This window comes from Perissodus microlepis, chromosome 17 (genome assembly GCF_051167445.1).
Source record: "Perissodus microlepis isolate ML-2025 ecotype Zambia chromosome 17, ASM5116744v1, whole genome shotgun sequence".
Lineage (NCBI taxonomy): Eukaryota > Metazoa > Chordata > Actinopteri > Cichliformes > Cichlidae > Perissodus > Perissodus microlepis.
The window spans coordinates 17,594,462-17,611,217 of record NC_140477.1 but is presented as its reverse complement, the minus strand read 5'-3'; the positions used below and the strand labels follow the sequence as shown (position 1 = coordinate 17,611,217).

The 16,756-nt window shown below is 39.9% G+C and overlaps 1 protein-coding gene across 4 annotated transcripts in view; it reads left to right on the top strand.

Moving 5' to 3' along the window:
- sfmbt2 (Scm like with four mbt domains 2) overlaps positions 1-16,756 on the top strand; it is a 56,419-nt gene continuing 39,663 nt past the window's right edge. For 2 of the 4 annotated variants that reach the window (XM_084909455.1, XM_084909452.1), the window contains exons 1-4: positions 1-140; positions 6,962-7,143; positions 9,148-9,242; positions 15,121-15,361. In XM_084909455.1, the coding sequence (XP_084765581.1) occupies positions 7,053-7,143; positions 9,148-9,242; positions 15,121-15,361 (427 nt within the window). In that variant the 5' untranslated portion in view covers positions 1-140; positions 6,962-7,052. Of the gene's footprint in view, positions 141-257; positions 433-4,260; positions 4,909-6,961; positions 7,144-9,147; positions 9,243-15,120; positions 15,362-16,756 lie in introns of those variants that run through there. The other 2 variants (XM_084909453.1, XM_084909454.1) reach the window with 2 other exon arrangements.

The window sequence follows — 16,756 nt, the reverse complement described above, 5'->3', positions numbered from 1 at the left end:
GCCATATTGGAACAGGAGGGGGGGCAGCAGCAGCTGAAAGACGTCGCTTGCGTAGCTCACGGGAACGAGAGAGAGAGAGAGAGAGAAAAGGCAGAGGGGGGTCACGAGAAGGAGAGGCAACAAAAAAAAAACTTGGACAGGTAAGACAGGTGACGGCTCCGGCGGTCCTGAGCAGGGGGAGGTTTTATGGGGGGACGGGGTTTGAGGGGGGACGGGGGGGAGGTTGTATCGGCGAAATAAACACAGGCAGAGTTATTTTTTTCCTCCTCCTCCGCTTTGAAACAGCGAAGTGCTCCAGAGACGGTTTCTGTAGAAACGAGATAATATAGTCGCGAGCTTTCGTTCACGAGCCCAAGTTGCTCAAAGTGTCTCGCACGCGCTGTAATTAACAGCTGAAACCGGCGGAGAGGACGTTGTCTCGTGGCACTCTCGGTAATATCGTTTATTGCCTTGTTATTTTTTTTATTTATTTTTTTGCCTGTTAGCATGTGTTCTGCCATTTACTGCTTTGAAAACAACACAATTTATAACAATTCGTGGGGAAAATAGGAGTGAGTGGCGGCTCGTGTGTTATTTGATGTGTTTCTTTAATGCTGTGTTTTATATGGCCGCGACGCAATTTTGTTTGGCGTGAGCACGAAGTTGATTTTAAAGATTAACGCCAGAAATGACTTATTGCCGTCATTCTCATATAGATGAGTCATGTGGGATTTTTTTCCCGTCACCTTTAGATGCGTAAAAGCCTTCGGAAAATACCGGACACTGCCAAAATGTCAAACCACTTTCAACATGGCGGGTTATGGTGATCGTAGGGGGAAAACTGCGCCTTAAAATCTTTGAACGAGGAAAAAATAAAACGACGGCAGATAAAGCGTCCGGTTCGGTTTCTTTTGGTGGACATGGACGAGGTTTAATCAATTAAATTCAAAGTGTGCATTTGGCAACTCCGTGGGAGTTTTTTTCCGCTGCAGTTTTGAGTGTGCAAAGTACATGACCGGAGTGCCAGCCAGCCTGCTGGTCGGCTACACCCCTCACAGCCTCATCTTCCTTATGTGCACTTAACGTTTCCTCTTTCACTTTTATCAAAAATGCTGTGGCTCATTCGATGCTTCTAGATCGCCGTGTGTCAGATTAATACTGTTTTTCCTTATAAAACCAACAGGGTGATTTTGATCCCCCCTGCAATCTAAGATTAATATGTTGATGATGGCACAGTCGGGCGAGAAAAAATTCTTTCGCTGTGTTGTTTTCTCTGCGGGGATTTCTTTTTTTTTTCCTGAGTGATTAAGCAGATAATTGGGTAAAACCACATGCGTATTTATTTAATTATTTCTCTTTTTCTTTGCGAGGTGCTTCGCAAAAATCAATTTCTTTCTTTTTTTTAGTGGCTTTGCAATATTCCAGAGGATTCCACCTCCTGATTAAATTCGTCACCATAATGAGCAGAAACAATAAAGACTGCGCGTAACGGAGCCCCAGATAGAGGTTCGGCATGAATAAATCATGCTTTTAGACTTCTTGTGGCTCCAAAGATTTTTTCCACGACGCTGCGAGTGGGAATGCGTGAGCGCAGGCGTGCGGATAAAGGGAAAACGCCTAAAATGAGCACTTTTAAAGGAGAAAATGCGAAGATGGTCATAATGTTAAACATACATAATCCATTTTCTCCACGGGAAAGACCAATACGAGTCCAGCTGATTATCATTTTTGGTGGTTTGGCTTTTTATTTATTCATTTATTTTAAAAGTGTCATCCAACAGCCATTTATCACGTGGGTGTTTTTTTTGATCAGGCATTGTATGCTAATCCACTGGTGAGTGTTTCAGGAGAAGAGGCAATCACATATTCTGCACAGATAAGAGAAGCAAAGATAGAAAGAGTCCAGTTCTTTCTGTTCTTCTTTCTTTCTTTCTTTCTTTCTTTCTGCTGGCATCACACTTACTCTCCCCCCTTATTTGAATAAGGGGAGGAGGTAGGCAAATATCAGCTTCTCCTCCTGCTTTCCAAAAGCCTTGGATTTGCAGGCTGTCCATGTTATGCAAGTGTGTTTTGTGGAAGTTGTAAGAACACTCTGGGATGTGGGAGTTTCACCCCTTGTTTCCTCTCTCTTTTATTTATTTATTTATTTATTTGTGGTCCTGAGGGGCAGATGCTTGTTTGCCCGTCGTCATTTCATGCTTATGTTTTCAGTGAGTGATCACAGGCAGTTCTAATTGTGGAATAAAGCACATTGGGTGCATTGTGTGCACATCTATGTTAAAAACAGCAGGAATTAAGAGTTAGAAACAGAGGACAAATTGTTATATGATGACATCCTGTTGCCAAGAGGAAACAACTCTTGGATAGCTCTAAAAGAAGAGAACCTAATACGGAGTAATGCAATAAAACCCAAGCCCATGCAGTGGTAGTTAATCTCCTAAATCCCCTATTAAATCTTTGGCATGGATGGGTTTAGAGAAAGGCAAGAAGACAGCACGTGGATGCCCTAGCGCCCCATCAGGGGCTAATCAATTTAAAAAAAAACTCTTCTCAATCCGAGACAATTGGGGCACAAATGTCCTGCGTCTGAGATTAAACACTCTCAGAGCAGTTTAATCCCCTGGTGACCAATCTGGGCTGTTTCCTCCAGGAGGCTGCAGGTCAGCAGGCTTCATCAAGTACAAACGCGAAACTCCCAGAAAAAAACAGCTTCAAAAATTTGGCTTGTTTTTTGGATGAACGCTGAGGGGAACTGTTGACACTGAGTCAGAACAAACAAACGTCCCTCAGGGTTTGGAAAACTTGTTTATCCAGTGAGGGATCAATTTAAGGAAAAGCTCAGCTTGCGCTGGTATGGAGTTGTCAGTGTAGAAAATATTGTTGTTTAAGCCGACTTCCAGTGGTTCATTGCAATATTTAATTTTATGTAGGAGGATAGGGGAAGTTTAGTTCTCCTGTTTCCAAACTTTACACGCATAGAAATTAATTTTAAAGCCTGTGTCTTGTGAAAACTAATTGTAAAGCACCTTTAAGCACATAGATGTGAGCTTTCTTTCCTCAAGACCCCAAAGTACTTCATTAATTTGATAAAATGAGCATATGTGACCTTTTATTCCAGAGACTATTCAAGGAGTTTACAAGTATAATAAATATGTGCAGTGACTTCTAGGGAAATGAGCAATGCTAGCCAAAAGTATTTGAACAATGACACATTTCCTGGTTTTTTTTGTCTTTTTTTTTTTTTTTGACTTCCAGCATACTGGAAATAAAACCTTCAGCTTAAATGTTTCGAGGGTGTTCTCATCATGTATTGAGCTAATTAGTGTGGGGAATGGTTGGTGCGTTTTTAAAAAAACAACATTCTGCCTCCAGTTGCTGGGAAGTGCAGGTGGACAATGATAGGACTGCAGTCGCTGCACTTTTCATCTCGTGTGGTTGTTAAAGCCCTCAAATTAAAGCTCAAAGTCACTTTAACCACAGGGCTTACTCTCTTTCTTTCAGTTCAGAGAAAACGGGCTACAGTGTAGCACCAAAACAGCTCAGAAAGGTGCATTGTTCCTCGCCCTATTGAGGGCTGTGCATACATGGTGCAATTTTTCAAAGGTTTGAGGCAACCTAGTGCTACAGTGACTCAGATGGATGTAGGATTTGTTGTGCTTCATTTCTGTTAAAACAAATTAGATGGAGTTGAAGCTGAGAGTATTGAGAACAAATTCAATAACACCAGTGTTACTGACTCATCGTTTCATGGCTGTAACTTCTCTTCCTCTCATTTTTCGGTGGAAGTAAAGACTGGAGGAAAAAAAAACATTTCACATATGTGTTTCTTATGATGGGTGAACAGGCGAAGAAGTGTGTTTGAAATTCTGGATTAGGCAGAACTAAAACTGGTAAAAAAAATCTGATATTTTAAAGTTCAAACAGGAGGTTATGACTTTGGGAGTCAATTGTCATGCATTGCAAACTCACATCAGCTCAAAAATCTTAGAGCTATCCAATATACGATGATATAAAATCGACAAAAGCTGCAAAGTGTGGATCGTTGTTTCTGTTTTTAAAATAAAAAAACATAAAAAGTAGTTAAAAGATGTCAATCAGGCTCTAAATTGCTTTGCTGAGGTGTTGAAATAAGCAGATGTAGAGTGAATGTGAAACTGCAAGTTATTAAAGAGAATTTTAAGGAAAAGAAACAAGAGCTGCTCATCCTCCTACTGTTTGATAGCAGTGTTTGAGCACTCTGATGAGTTTAATGAGTGCTGTGGAAGGCTGCTGACGACAGTGATGTATCAGTGCTGAAGATTGTAGTGCACTTAGGCAGAGAGTGGGGGATAAGGGCAGCAAACAGCAGCGTCATGTGAGCCAAATTAGCTCAGCGTGTTGTTTACGCAATGGATGCACGCCGGAGCCACTGTGGGACGCAAGGGGGTGTGTGTTCTGTGGTGGGGGATGGCACACACACACACACACAGTTAGTTGTTGAGGCTGTCACAGCCTTTGTGCTGCAGCCTCACAGTTCGACATACACTCGCAGCTCCAACAGGCGTGCGAGGACGAGGAGAAGTGTTTTCCTTTCCTGTGGATTTTAAGGCTCTTTCTTTTGTTCTCTTTTTTGGAAGCAGGACTTCAGTGTGTTTTCATCAGAGGATTGCTGGATGCGCATCACAGTTTTGTTTTATTTCTTCTTTTTTTCCCCATGTGGGTGCACATCAGGTTGGGTACTTAATCACAGAGTATTTTTTGCTCTTTTGGATATTGATTTTCAAAGTTGAGAGCAACAACCCCATGAGCTTGGAGTTGTTTTCTTCTTGATTGAGGATCGCTGTGTGACAGCAACATGCCTCAGCTCTAATTGCCAGGTTGATGAAAATGGGTGTAAGTCGGTGAGTGATTCATTGGTGATGTGACTGCATGACCAAGAACAACCACCAGGCAAGTGACAAACATAGCCTGTTGTTGTGAATATAATGAACTGATGATTGTTTTGATTGTTTTTCTTTGTTTTATTCATGGAATAATGCCAGCGTTGGATAGACTTTTGGTTTTTATTCCTTTAGGATTTACTTTATTGCTTAAAATTCCTTTTACTGCACAAGTCTCACGGTTTCTACGTGCTGTCCTGGCATTTTTAAGTGTATTTATACAGCCTTAATGATCCACTGCAAGGAGTGATCATCAGTGAATTGTATTTTTTAGGTTGGAGGATTTGCTTGTTTTCTCCGCTTTGTATTAGAGGGTAAGACACCCTTTATTGATTCCTGTAGGAAACAAGTCTTTGCAGTTCACCTATCTTAGTTATGATCGGCAGTAGGCAGCAGCTGTGCAGCAGCTCCGGATGTGTACAGGTTCCTTGGTTAAAGCCACATTAATGGGAAAATTAACTTGCCATGTTTTTGATGCTGTGAAGATCATTGCAGACATGGGAGAACTGCTCAGAGAAGGGACCTGCTGTGAGGGTTGTGGACTAATGAGACATTTAAGGAGTTGAGGGAGGACTCAGTGAAAATGTTCACTATATTTTTGCATGATTTAGTAATAATTATAACCTAAACCAAGGACGTCAAACTCATTTTGCATTGCAGGTCATATACAGCCTTATGTTACGTTAAAACTTCCATTTCTGCCTATGTGTAAAGAAATGTAACTACACATGTAATCAATGTGATATCTAAATATAAGATAAAAGGTGCAATTTAAGCAGTTTGTCTCAGTTTTTGCACATGATAATGGGCCGCTGTAGTAAATGAAAGAAATCTGTCAGTAACGCCTGGCCTAAACAGTTAATCAGTCAATGTGGAAATGGTGAAATAGTTGAACTGATTAGCTAAATACAGAGAAACAGAATTAAAAAGAAAAACAATACCACATAAAACAGGTTGGGAAAGGTAAAAACAAACAACCCAGTCACATTTACAGTTGAGTTTTGTAGTTTTGTGAGGAGGGGAAGAAACTAACCTTTGATCCGGAGGGTGAAGCTGGTTTGCTAATCAACACCTGGAAGCATGTTTTACCTGTTAGGATTTGCATTAGGTTGAAGGTTATTAGCAGGATTCCAAACCAAAAAGACAAAAGAAGTATAGTAAGTTGCAGGTATTTCTGTATAATAACAGAAAGCCACAAGGAAAAGGTTAAAACTTAATATCAAGACTTGGTTACCTGTTTTCTTTTTTTATTATTTTTTTATTACAGTTCTCTCCAACAATATTCAGTTAACACATTAGCTTAGCTAATGATATAAAGGATCAAAAGAAACGTGTTTATGGTTGTTAGCGTTACACAGTTACGCTTCCTTCAGTATGTGCCAGAAATACATATTTACGGTCAGACAGTATTTCCTCTTTAGTCTTCCATATTTAGTTACAGTGACATGATTCTGCTCTTCTGTATTATTCTCTTGCCTCAGGTGCCTGGATGCATATTTTCTGGTCACACTTATTTGCAGACTTGTTTGCTTAGTCATGTTATTCCAGTTTTTCTACTTTGTTTGACTCTGACTGGTTATCTGATGCAGTTTTGCTGTTGTATGAAAATGAACACAGCATGCAAGATATTGGAAAAGCACACAGGCAGAGGAGGGAGAGGATGATTTTAATGATGCAGAAAACTGCTGTGCTTTTTACTGCTTTGAAAATATCAGCTGACTTGTGTTAAGTTTCTGAAGATGGCTTTCTTTTCTTTTTAGCACATTAAGACAAACTGGCTGTTGCTGGTTGTGGTAATCACCCACTTCTTCTTTTGTTTATTCTCAAGAAAATGGAAATACAGTGTGCACAATTTCCAAGGAAATTCTCATCAAATACTGGCTGTTTATGTGTGCAAACCTCAAGGTTTTGTGAACTGTGTCAATTTGTTCGTGTTATTGTAAGTGAAGAGCAGTAAAATCATCTGTTTCCTGGAAGGATCTTGGACTATTCTGGACAGAGGGCAGATTGAACATTATCTGATTAAATTAGAGCTTTGATTGAATTTATCTTTTCTGGTGCAGGGCTGTCAAGGAAGGCGAGAGATGCTGTGAAGAAGAATTGAAAGATCTCAGGTTTAAAGGTTAATGCTCAACAGGAAGTCAAACGGGCAGCATGCAGTCTCACACTCAGGAGCAGCCACTGGCCCTCACTACAGTGAAGCCACACTATCCAACCAATGGGAAAGAAGAAGAGGTGAACACAGGTAAGACCCTGCACTGCTTTTTTTTAACCATAATGTGGCCAGGGTGGTTTCATGTTGCAGCCCTCATCAGATCAACAGATTGGTGCGGTTGACATAGATGAAAATGCGTCTGAGGAATCTCACTAACAAGATGGGAAACAGAGAATGCCACTTGTGTCACAAAGACATGCTCTAATTCTCTCTGTAGATTTCTCCTTTAGGTCAGCAGTAAGGGTATGTCCCTGGCTGTTTATTGCTTGAACTGAATTCTCCTGTCCTCATGGCTTAGTCACGAGAAGCATGTATTTTTTCCTGTGTATTCAAAGATGGCTGTTATAACACCTATGCCCATACCGTTACGTGGAAGCCCACTTTACAGGATGTTTTGTCATTGCACATGAACATGTCAGGATACATTACTGGCCTGTATCCCAGTCACATTCTGGACTTGCAGTTGTTGTGCTACTTTCTCTTTCTGAAGAAAACATAAAATGTGAGCTAAATGCCAGTTTGATGTGTTTGCAATCCTGAGCGAAGGTGCAAATTTAAGTTTTTGTTCATGATGGGACATTTTTAACACTTCTTATACCTGAAACTGAACCAGTGGAGTATAAGTTGTAAAATAATTTTGATTTATCATTTAACTAAGAGAAGCTGAGGCGACATGCACTGACATATCGTGTAACTTAATGTTGGTGTTAAATTGCTTATTTTTGTGTTTCTTGTGTAAGGTGTCCCAAAAACACAGTACAAGGCGCACATGTGTTCATATCTGCAGAAAATAGCCTGTTTGTCATCTGAAGTGTTGTCAGTTCCTCTTTTGATTGTATTTTCAGATGCAGGCACTTTTAATAGCATAACCATTTCAGTTAGCAGTTGTGTGTTGCACATAGGAAAGTTATCTCTCTTACCTCACCCATCTTACTGTCGGACTCTTTAAACTAATATCATGAATTTAAATTTGCACTAATAATGTTAAGTTGACACAAATACCCAAGGTACACCTGGACTAACCTCGAGGTGCTCTGTTGGGCCACAGGACACAGCTTGGAAACCACTGCGGTGGATTATGACAGATCTCATATGTACAGAATGAATTTACTATGCAGTGTGAATCTAGAACATATGTGGAGGGAGCTCCATGGCAACATGTTCCAAGCAGTTTATTCTGCATTGTCAGGCAGTCTCTATGTAATATGAAATTGTCTGAATTTTGGCTGATGATCAGAAACAAGAAAAAACATGTACTAATTTAATAATATACAAAGTGAAAAATGACCACTAAGGGGAGGAAGCCACGTATGTCCATTCATGGGAAAAATGAGAGCAGACACTTCAGTCTATTAAAAACAAACTCCATCAAAATAGCAGCTTGCTACCTTCTCCTCTCATTACACAGAACAGGTTCAGTCCCTCAGTTTTCACTCTGAGGAGTCTCCAGAGATTCGGCACACACTGAAACACACACACAGACACACACACACAGCCTTCACATACTTCACTCACACAGAAACATACTGATGAGAAAAAAACCCTGACGCATGCCTCGACTGCATCAGCTTCAATCACCTTCAGGAGAAACATTAATGACATTATGTAAGACAACCTGCAGCACGCTGTGCACGCAAACTGCCTCCAGATAGTTTACTGTGGATTTTGTGCTTAGGCAAAATTAGCTACATTTACAAGAAATTACAGCTCTGTGTTTAATTGCTACCTGCATTAGGGATGCACTGAGATATGGGCCAACAGCTGCTTAGGCCTGTTAATAAATAAGATGACATTTTCCAGTGGCAGTGCCTGGTGTTCTTGTTGTGTAATAACAATTTTAAACTGTCTAAATATTCAAAGGGAGTGTGATGAAGAGCTGAAAGCCTCCGTTCTTATTAGGTATATTTCCTTGTTTCCTGGGCACGAATGAGGCAATAAGTAACAGTAAAAACAAAAATCAGCTGGAAGCTAAATTGTTGTTTTAAGTATCTGTATTATTGTTGGTTAATGTACAGTTGACTTTTGTTCATTTAGATGCAGATTCGATGGAGGAAGAGGTGGAGTTTAACTGGGAGGAGTACCTGGAGGAGAATGGGGCCGACGCTGCCCCTCACACCAACTTCAAGCATGTGAGTGACTGTCTACAAACTTCACCTGACACGTTAATCCTTTAAATACAGCCTCATAGATAAGTGCCATATGCAGAGATCCTTTAACAACACATGGGAGAGAACCAAAACAGGGCAGTGCTGTGTTCAAGCCTCAACAGAGGATTCAGTGTCTTTGTTTCCTTGTGACGCACGCGTTGTTGGGCGACCTTTGGCATTTCTTTTTCTTTTTTTTAAATACCATTTTAGGTACCTAATTAGGTACCAAAGAAAACATGACAATAGATGCAAATAAATAACATAATAAGGACCAGCTGTTCATTCACTTCTCCTGAGACTATATTTGAATGTTATCATCATACCCAGTCTTTCCTGTTTTCTTGCCCTGAAGTAGGTGTGGCAAATGAAAGCAGTCATTATAATGATATTAGGACATTATCTAAGTATCACCAGTGTAGCATTTTTCTCCTTTCAACAATGTGTTCATATGTCTTTCTTGATAGTCTTGGACTACCACATTTCTGGCCGAGTGAATTTTTTGAGGACTGTTTTCTGTTGGGCAAAGCAAGACAGCATGATTTTTAGTCACAACAAACAGCACTGTTTGTGTTTGTCATAATGAATACAGTCAGTGCCACCAGTGCAACAGTGTTGCTTTTTGTTGTGTTTTTGTGATAGTTTTTGGACAAAAGTGGAGCTCTGTATCGCAGGATTAGGATTTACAGTATGAGACTTCAGAGCCACACACAATAGCGTCTTAGTAGGATTTAATTCATTGTTGCTTTCGGCCTTTTTGTGGAATTTACAAATTTGTATTTGTCAGATCCTGATGAAGACTTGGAGTCAATTTGGTCTATTATGCTTGCTGAACTGCTGCAAGAATAAATTTATTACATGATTTTATCCTAAACAGAGCACCTTTTTTTTACTATCGACCTTGTTTATGCTCTACTTTTGGATAAGCTTTCAGAGCCATGTAGCACTTATAAATGAATAAATAAATAAAAGAGTATTTCTAAACATGGAATATATATGTATATTGATTATGTATTTGCATGGAGTTTGCTCACAAATCCTGTGCTTTGTGTGGTGTCCAGACATGTCATCTTTTTGAGACGCATGACGTATGGCAGACCAGTCGTTCCTACTTGCAGCAAAACACTCAGATAAACATGTGCAGTCTGTGTGAAATCTTCAGCGTGACATTAACAAGGTTATTCTGTTGTTAAAGTAATATCAGAACATGAAACTTGAAAGTATAAAGCTCAAGCTCAGTGACTCAGGTTTCACTGTGTTATATTTTATGGGGTAAACTCTCAGTTGGTGCAGCAAGTTACTCAGCTAGCCTGCAGACGTTTAAAGAAGACAATAAAACAGTTTCGAGTAGGCACTAAAACATCTGCATGTTAAAAATCAGCACTTTTTGTGCAAAACTCGCACCAGAGGCTGTGTGGCAAAGTGGCAAAATACTGAGCATGCTAGATATGACTGCGCTGCACTATGCCCAGATCATTATCTTTGTGTGAACTAGAACTGGGTTGCAGTTTTAGTTCTCTAGAAAGCTGCATTATCAGATATCAAAACAATGTACCACAGCCTAGAGCTTGTTTAAAAGTGAAATCTATATAATCACTACTGATGCTACTCAGACCACAGATTTTTGGAGAGCTAAGAGGTGAAAGAGAAAGGTACTTTTCTTGGTAGTGAGTCCATAGGCCAACTATGCTCTGCTTTGCTCTGATTTGCTAGGCTGAAGTTGGTTCGGGCTGTCCTGGTCAGGGCCAGCTGAGGGGTAAACCGGGCCTTGAGTCGACCATCGCCGACTATGTTGCCTGCTTAACATGTCGAATTCACCTGCTGTCGCTGATGTTTAGTGTCCATCTCACAGCTCTCCTTCCAGCTGAAGTAGCTTAAATATGTTTATTAGAAGGTGGAAATTGTTTCTGTCTGCTCACAGAAACCACAGAAGAAAGACTAGTAGGGAAGTGGTTTCTCTTTGTGGGCCAGCTGAATGTTCAAGCCGCTGAAACCGAAAACTGTGTTTAATGTTATTTATTTTACATTCAAACCGTTTGGCTTGGTGTCTTTTATGGCATTTTAGTATTTAATTCTGTGAGCCACCCCAAAGGAAGTTGCTCAGGGGTCACCAACTAGTTCACCACTTGTCCAGTTTCCTCAAATTTGTTTTAGGGACACACCATACGGAATATATGCCAGGTTTTTAATGTATTCCTCTTTAGGATGCACCTTGGTGGTGGATAATTACTATTTTATTCCTGTCAGACTGTATCATATTTGGCTTTTTTGGATTTAGTTAAAGAAACTGAAACAATTTGTGTTTTTGTGACAGGCTATAGTAACAAAGTGCCTTAAGATATCATTTAAAATAAGTTTCCTGTGTGTAGATGGGTCCACTGGGTCATTCTTAGAGTTAGATGTTGCTTTTTATGCTTCAATAATTCACAGGTCTGTGCTCAGCGGTTTAACAAACAAAAAACGCATTTCTCCAAAAGTGGTCAGGTACAAGGACTGGACTGAATATCTGTGAAAAAGTAGCAAAGGTCCAAATAAAAGTCCGGCTGCTTGAAAGCAAAATATAAAGGTGGGGGTGGCTCAGGATTTTTGCACAGTACTGTATCTCAGTTGTAAGTTAGTGCTCTTCTGCTGGTGTCTGTATGTACATAGTTTACTTTCTCATCATGCAGTAAGTGGGAACAAAGTCCCCCGGGTCTCCCTCCTCCTGTGTGCAGCACACACGCAGATCCACTGCTCTGCCTGTGCTGCTGCCCAAATTAGAGATTAGTGTTATTGCAGATGGCACTACATGAATAGAGGACAACATTAAATTGTAACAAACCACCCCCCACTCTCTCCACGCCCCATATCCTAGTTACAATAGCTGGCTCTAACAGCTTTCCTAGTTACTTTAGATCAGCATCCAAAAATGTAACACTAATAATTTTATCAAGGAGTCTTTGTTTTTCTTCTTAAACAGAGGGTTAGTTTCAGACTTAAATTTCACTACTGATTAATTACAGGGTTAATAATAATCATATAACGAACAAAAAACGCATGTGGTTTTACATATCTATCTATCTATCTATCTATCTATCTATCTATCTATCTATCTATCTATTATTATTATTATTTTTTATTTATTTATTTTTTTATTTTATTTTATTTTTTATTTTTTTACTAGCAGTCCTCCAGAAAAAACACCCTATAAGTAATAGTTACTCAGCTTTGCCTCCATTAATACATTACATCACAGGAGAGGGCCAGATGGGCGAATAGAGCTGATCCTGGATGCGAAGTCTTTATCCACCTCAGATGACCGTGTGTTTGTCCAGCGGAGCAGCTGTCTGCTCTTATGAGACTCACAGCGCTCAGCTGCCGGGAGGACGGGCTTCAGAGGTGTAAAATATGTGTGTCAGTGTCTCACTTTCTTACGTCACTGAGTGTTGAGTGTAATAAAACCAAGATTAAAATATGTGAGTTTTACAAGTGCGCCTCAATGTTGGACAAACTGTCTGTGGTGATTTGAGGGGACGAGGTTTCTTGGGAGCCTAAATTGCCCTGTTGGTAAGTGGATTGAGTCACTGGGAAACAGACCATGAATTCCCCAGAAAAATGTGATTCAGTAAAGTGCAGCCCTCATTTCTCTCTCTGCCTGGACAAATTGAAACAGTGATTTCTCTTGGGCTTGTGCACACACATCCCTGCACACAAACACACACACACACAAACACACAGTCAGTGTTTGCTGCTGAGGCTGCCCGTAGCTCTCTTACATAAGCCAGCCAGAGTGATACAGCACGTTTGCATTGTTGTAGCAGGAAGTCACAGGGCCATTTGTATTGTGTTTATTTCTAAGATGTTGGCTTTTCCATTCACTTCTGAGTGTGTTTGTGTGTGTGTGGTGTTTTTTCTTTTTTTCTAGTGTTGAATGTGAACATCCTGCTGGGCTTGTAATGTTCTCTAGAATTGTACAGCAGCTTGTGGCTATGGTGGAAATGCATTATTCTGTGCTGCTTTTATATACAGATTTATCGCTTTTTCTGCACAAGGACAAACTGAGAGGCTTTTGTTTAACCTGAGGGATTGTTTTAGTCTTTTTCTGAAAGTAATTTGGCTTGGTGAATATTAAAATCTCACCTACACCCGTCTTACATGCTGTTAGTAGCACTGTAAAGCAGTTCTTAGGCACTGTCAGCACTTGATCCTGTCAGTAAATATGTAATATCAGGTGATACGCTATTGATAAAATACATGTGAGATTAGATATCACACTGTTGTTCAATTACTTCCTTTAAGGAGGTGATGTGATTGGTTTGTTAGCAGGAGTACTCAAAGTGTCATGAATAGATTTGCTCTAAATGTTTTCCAGAGGTGAGGCTCAGTTAAACGTAAATGATTAACTTTTAGAGTCAATCCAGATCTGGATGTGGATCAAAAAATTCATATCATAATTTAACAAATACATAGCAAAGTGAAATAGGCTGAAATGGGGTGGAATTGGCTGTAGCTTCACAAGAAAATGTCACATTTTCACATGAACCCAGGAGTAAGTAAGGTTGATTTATATAGTGCTCTCAAAAAATAACAATACAGAATAAGGTCCAAAAATTAAAATAGTATACATTTATAAAACTAAATAGAAGTCTGAACAGAAGGGTCCTAAGTTTCTTTTTAAAGATATTAACAGTGTCCACAGATCTTACGTCCAACGGAAGCGCCCAGTCACCTTTTGTCTTTGTTTTTGTCTTTAGCCTGGATCTAGGTACAGCATTGATCAGTAGACTCCCGAGAGCTAGATGTCATGTATGGTTTTAGTAGCTCACTGATATATGGAGTCTGGAGTCTCACACTGTTATTGTTGGTTATTTAGTCAAATGTCAGAAAATTCCCATCATCATTTTGCATGAGGACATCTCCGCCAACAAACTGAAAAAAATTCCAGTTACAAGACAGAAAGTGCCTGGAAATGTCATCTTTAAAAAAATGCATGGGTGGAAATATCCTGACCTTTAATATCTGATGTAGGTTAAATTCCAGAAACACCAGATTGCACATAACGAATATTCCTGCACTACAACTTCCTGCATGCTCTTGTCTTTGAATCTTCATGCTTTCTGTTTGTAACACTTTTCTTTCATTAGTCTGACTAGTCTGAAGCTCGAGCCATGACGGTCCTAATGAAATTCTCAAGGGTTGTTTTCTTTGGCCTCCTGCAAAGCAAGGAAAGACACTAAGCAACTGTTTTCACAGGCTGTGAAGCACTTCCCATAAGCTGACCTTTGTGTGTAAAATGAGTGGAGTTCCCTTTAATGCTCGTTTTGCTACTGTGAATACTGAGTTTTGAAACAGCACCAGAACTCATCCCCCACACAGTGTTATTAATATTATTTTGGTTATGTCATACACCCCTACTGTCACTACTTTAGTTCCACAAAAAAAGACGGTTCCTCTTTTTTTTTTTTTGTTCATTTGTCAAATTTACCTAGTTTATTCCTTTTTATTCTTTTTTTATAGCTTATTATGGATGTAGTACCAACCTACAGTGTAAAGATCAGGGGGGTCAAGCAGGATGTAAACAAACTTCATGCTTATCACCCTTATTTTAAAGCCAAAGTATCCAAAGGGGCCACAAACCTGCACACTGAAGTGTGGTTCATGGTTGACCTGTAATATTTCAGCTGTCAGACAGTTTATTTGTACAACCAGAGTTTATAAATGGACATTGAGTTCTGATTCTCTGATTGTGTTCATGCCCTGTTGGTCTCCCAAATTTCAGTGTTAACTTCAATTTTTAAGGAAAAACAGTAAGACAAACGTCTTAAAAAAAAACAAACAAAAAAAAAAGATTATAACTTGAAAGTCCTTTTGTTTTCCTCTATAGGTGGAGATCAGCCTTCAGAGCAGCTTCCAGCCTGGCATGAAGCTCGAAGTGGCCAATAAGAGCAACCCAGACACTTATTGGGTGGCCACCATCATCACTACATGTGGCCAGCTGCTGCTCCTGCGCTTCAGTGGCTACGGCGAGGACCGCAAGGCTGACTTCTGGTGTGATGTCATGACAGCTGAGCTGCACCCAGTTGGCTGGTGTGCACAAAACAACAAGACCCTCATGCCCCCTGAAGGTAGGAAGGATTACTTTGATGCACCCGTGCACCACGCACACATTTAGATCTCTGTATCATAAAGGGTCCTCTTGAACCACTGTGAAGATAAACAAAATCCTGGTCAAAGGTCACTGAAATATGCAGCATTTATGAGTTTTACTCACTTCTGTTAGAAAATCATCTTATAATACTTACATCTCTGGTACCATGACAGATTATGCTGTTTTGTAAGAATAAAAATCAGTTCATTTCTAATTCAAAACTAGCTTTTGAAAACAAACTTAAATGTAGTCTAAAAGGTTTGTAGTGTTTCACCTTTGAAAAACTGAAAGCACATTCCCATTAAAAATCCAGTGCGTTGTGCACCCTCCCCTCCAAAACAAACTGTACAAGGAATAAAACTGATCTGGGTTGAGTATTTGAAGAGGTAGGCTAGTGTCAGCTAACAGCAGCTAGTAGAAAGGCAGTTTTATCTTGTGAAGTCAGTTTGTCTAGCCAGTACTTTGGGGGGAAACTATTAGTGACAGAGCGATGTGAGCTAGGAGCAGATAAGCCACAAATTAATGTTGATGCTTTAGTCATTGCTCATGGAAACTGATCAAAAAACCTTCTTCTGATCAAAAGGTGTCAAAATCAGCGCTGGTATAGGAGTGGAAATGGAAATTTGGTTCAAAGTTTTCTCCAGAACGTGTCATCTTTTCCAACCGTTGAAACGATGTCCCTCTGTGTTATCTGGGAATCTCTGAGCGCCTACAACTTTCTATCACTGAAATGCCAGCAAAGAAAACCTGCTCATACACTTGTCTCTAACAGGCAGTGCCACATGGCCCGTGTTACAGGGTAACAAACAATGGCGAGCAAAAAGTACTGTGGCTTATTAACTGTAATTACTATAAACAAGGGTTAACCACATGTTGGTTGTCAAATCTGTATATACCGTATACAACGTTAATGTAAACTAATTTGCTCTTTTAAAATAATAGTTTTATTCAAATTATTACCTTTTGCTTCAATGCAGTGAGTTTGTTTTCTTTCTGTCCTGAGAAGAGGATGCTATATTTGGTGCGACAATTGACAGTTGTAGTTGTGACGTTAATGCACCCACACACACAGACACACACACACATACATACACACATACATACACACACACACACACACACACACACACACACACACACACACACACACACACACACACACACCTCCCATATTTACTTTTCAAAGAATGCTTTAAGTAAACTGAGTGGAAAGACAGGTCTCCTGAAAGATTTTTTTTTTGTAATGGCTACTCAACTGCCATTTATCTAACTGAAGCATCACACCCATCACATCACATCCATCCCATTCACCTCAGCCAGGTGTTAAACGAAGGCAGGTTACCTGTTGTACAAAAGGAGCTTTTTTTTTAGT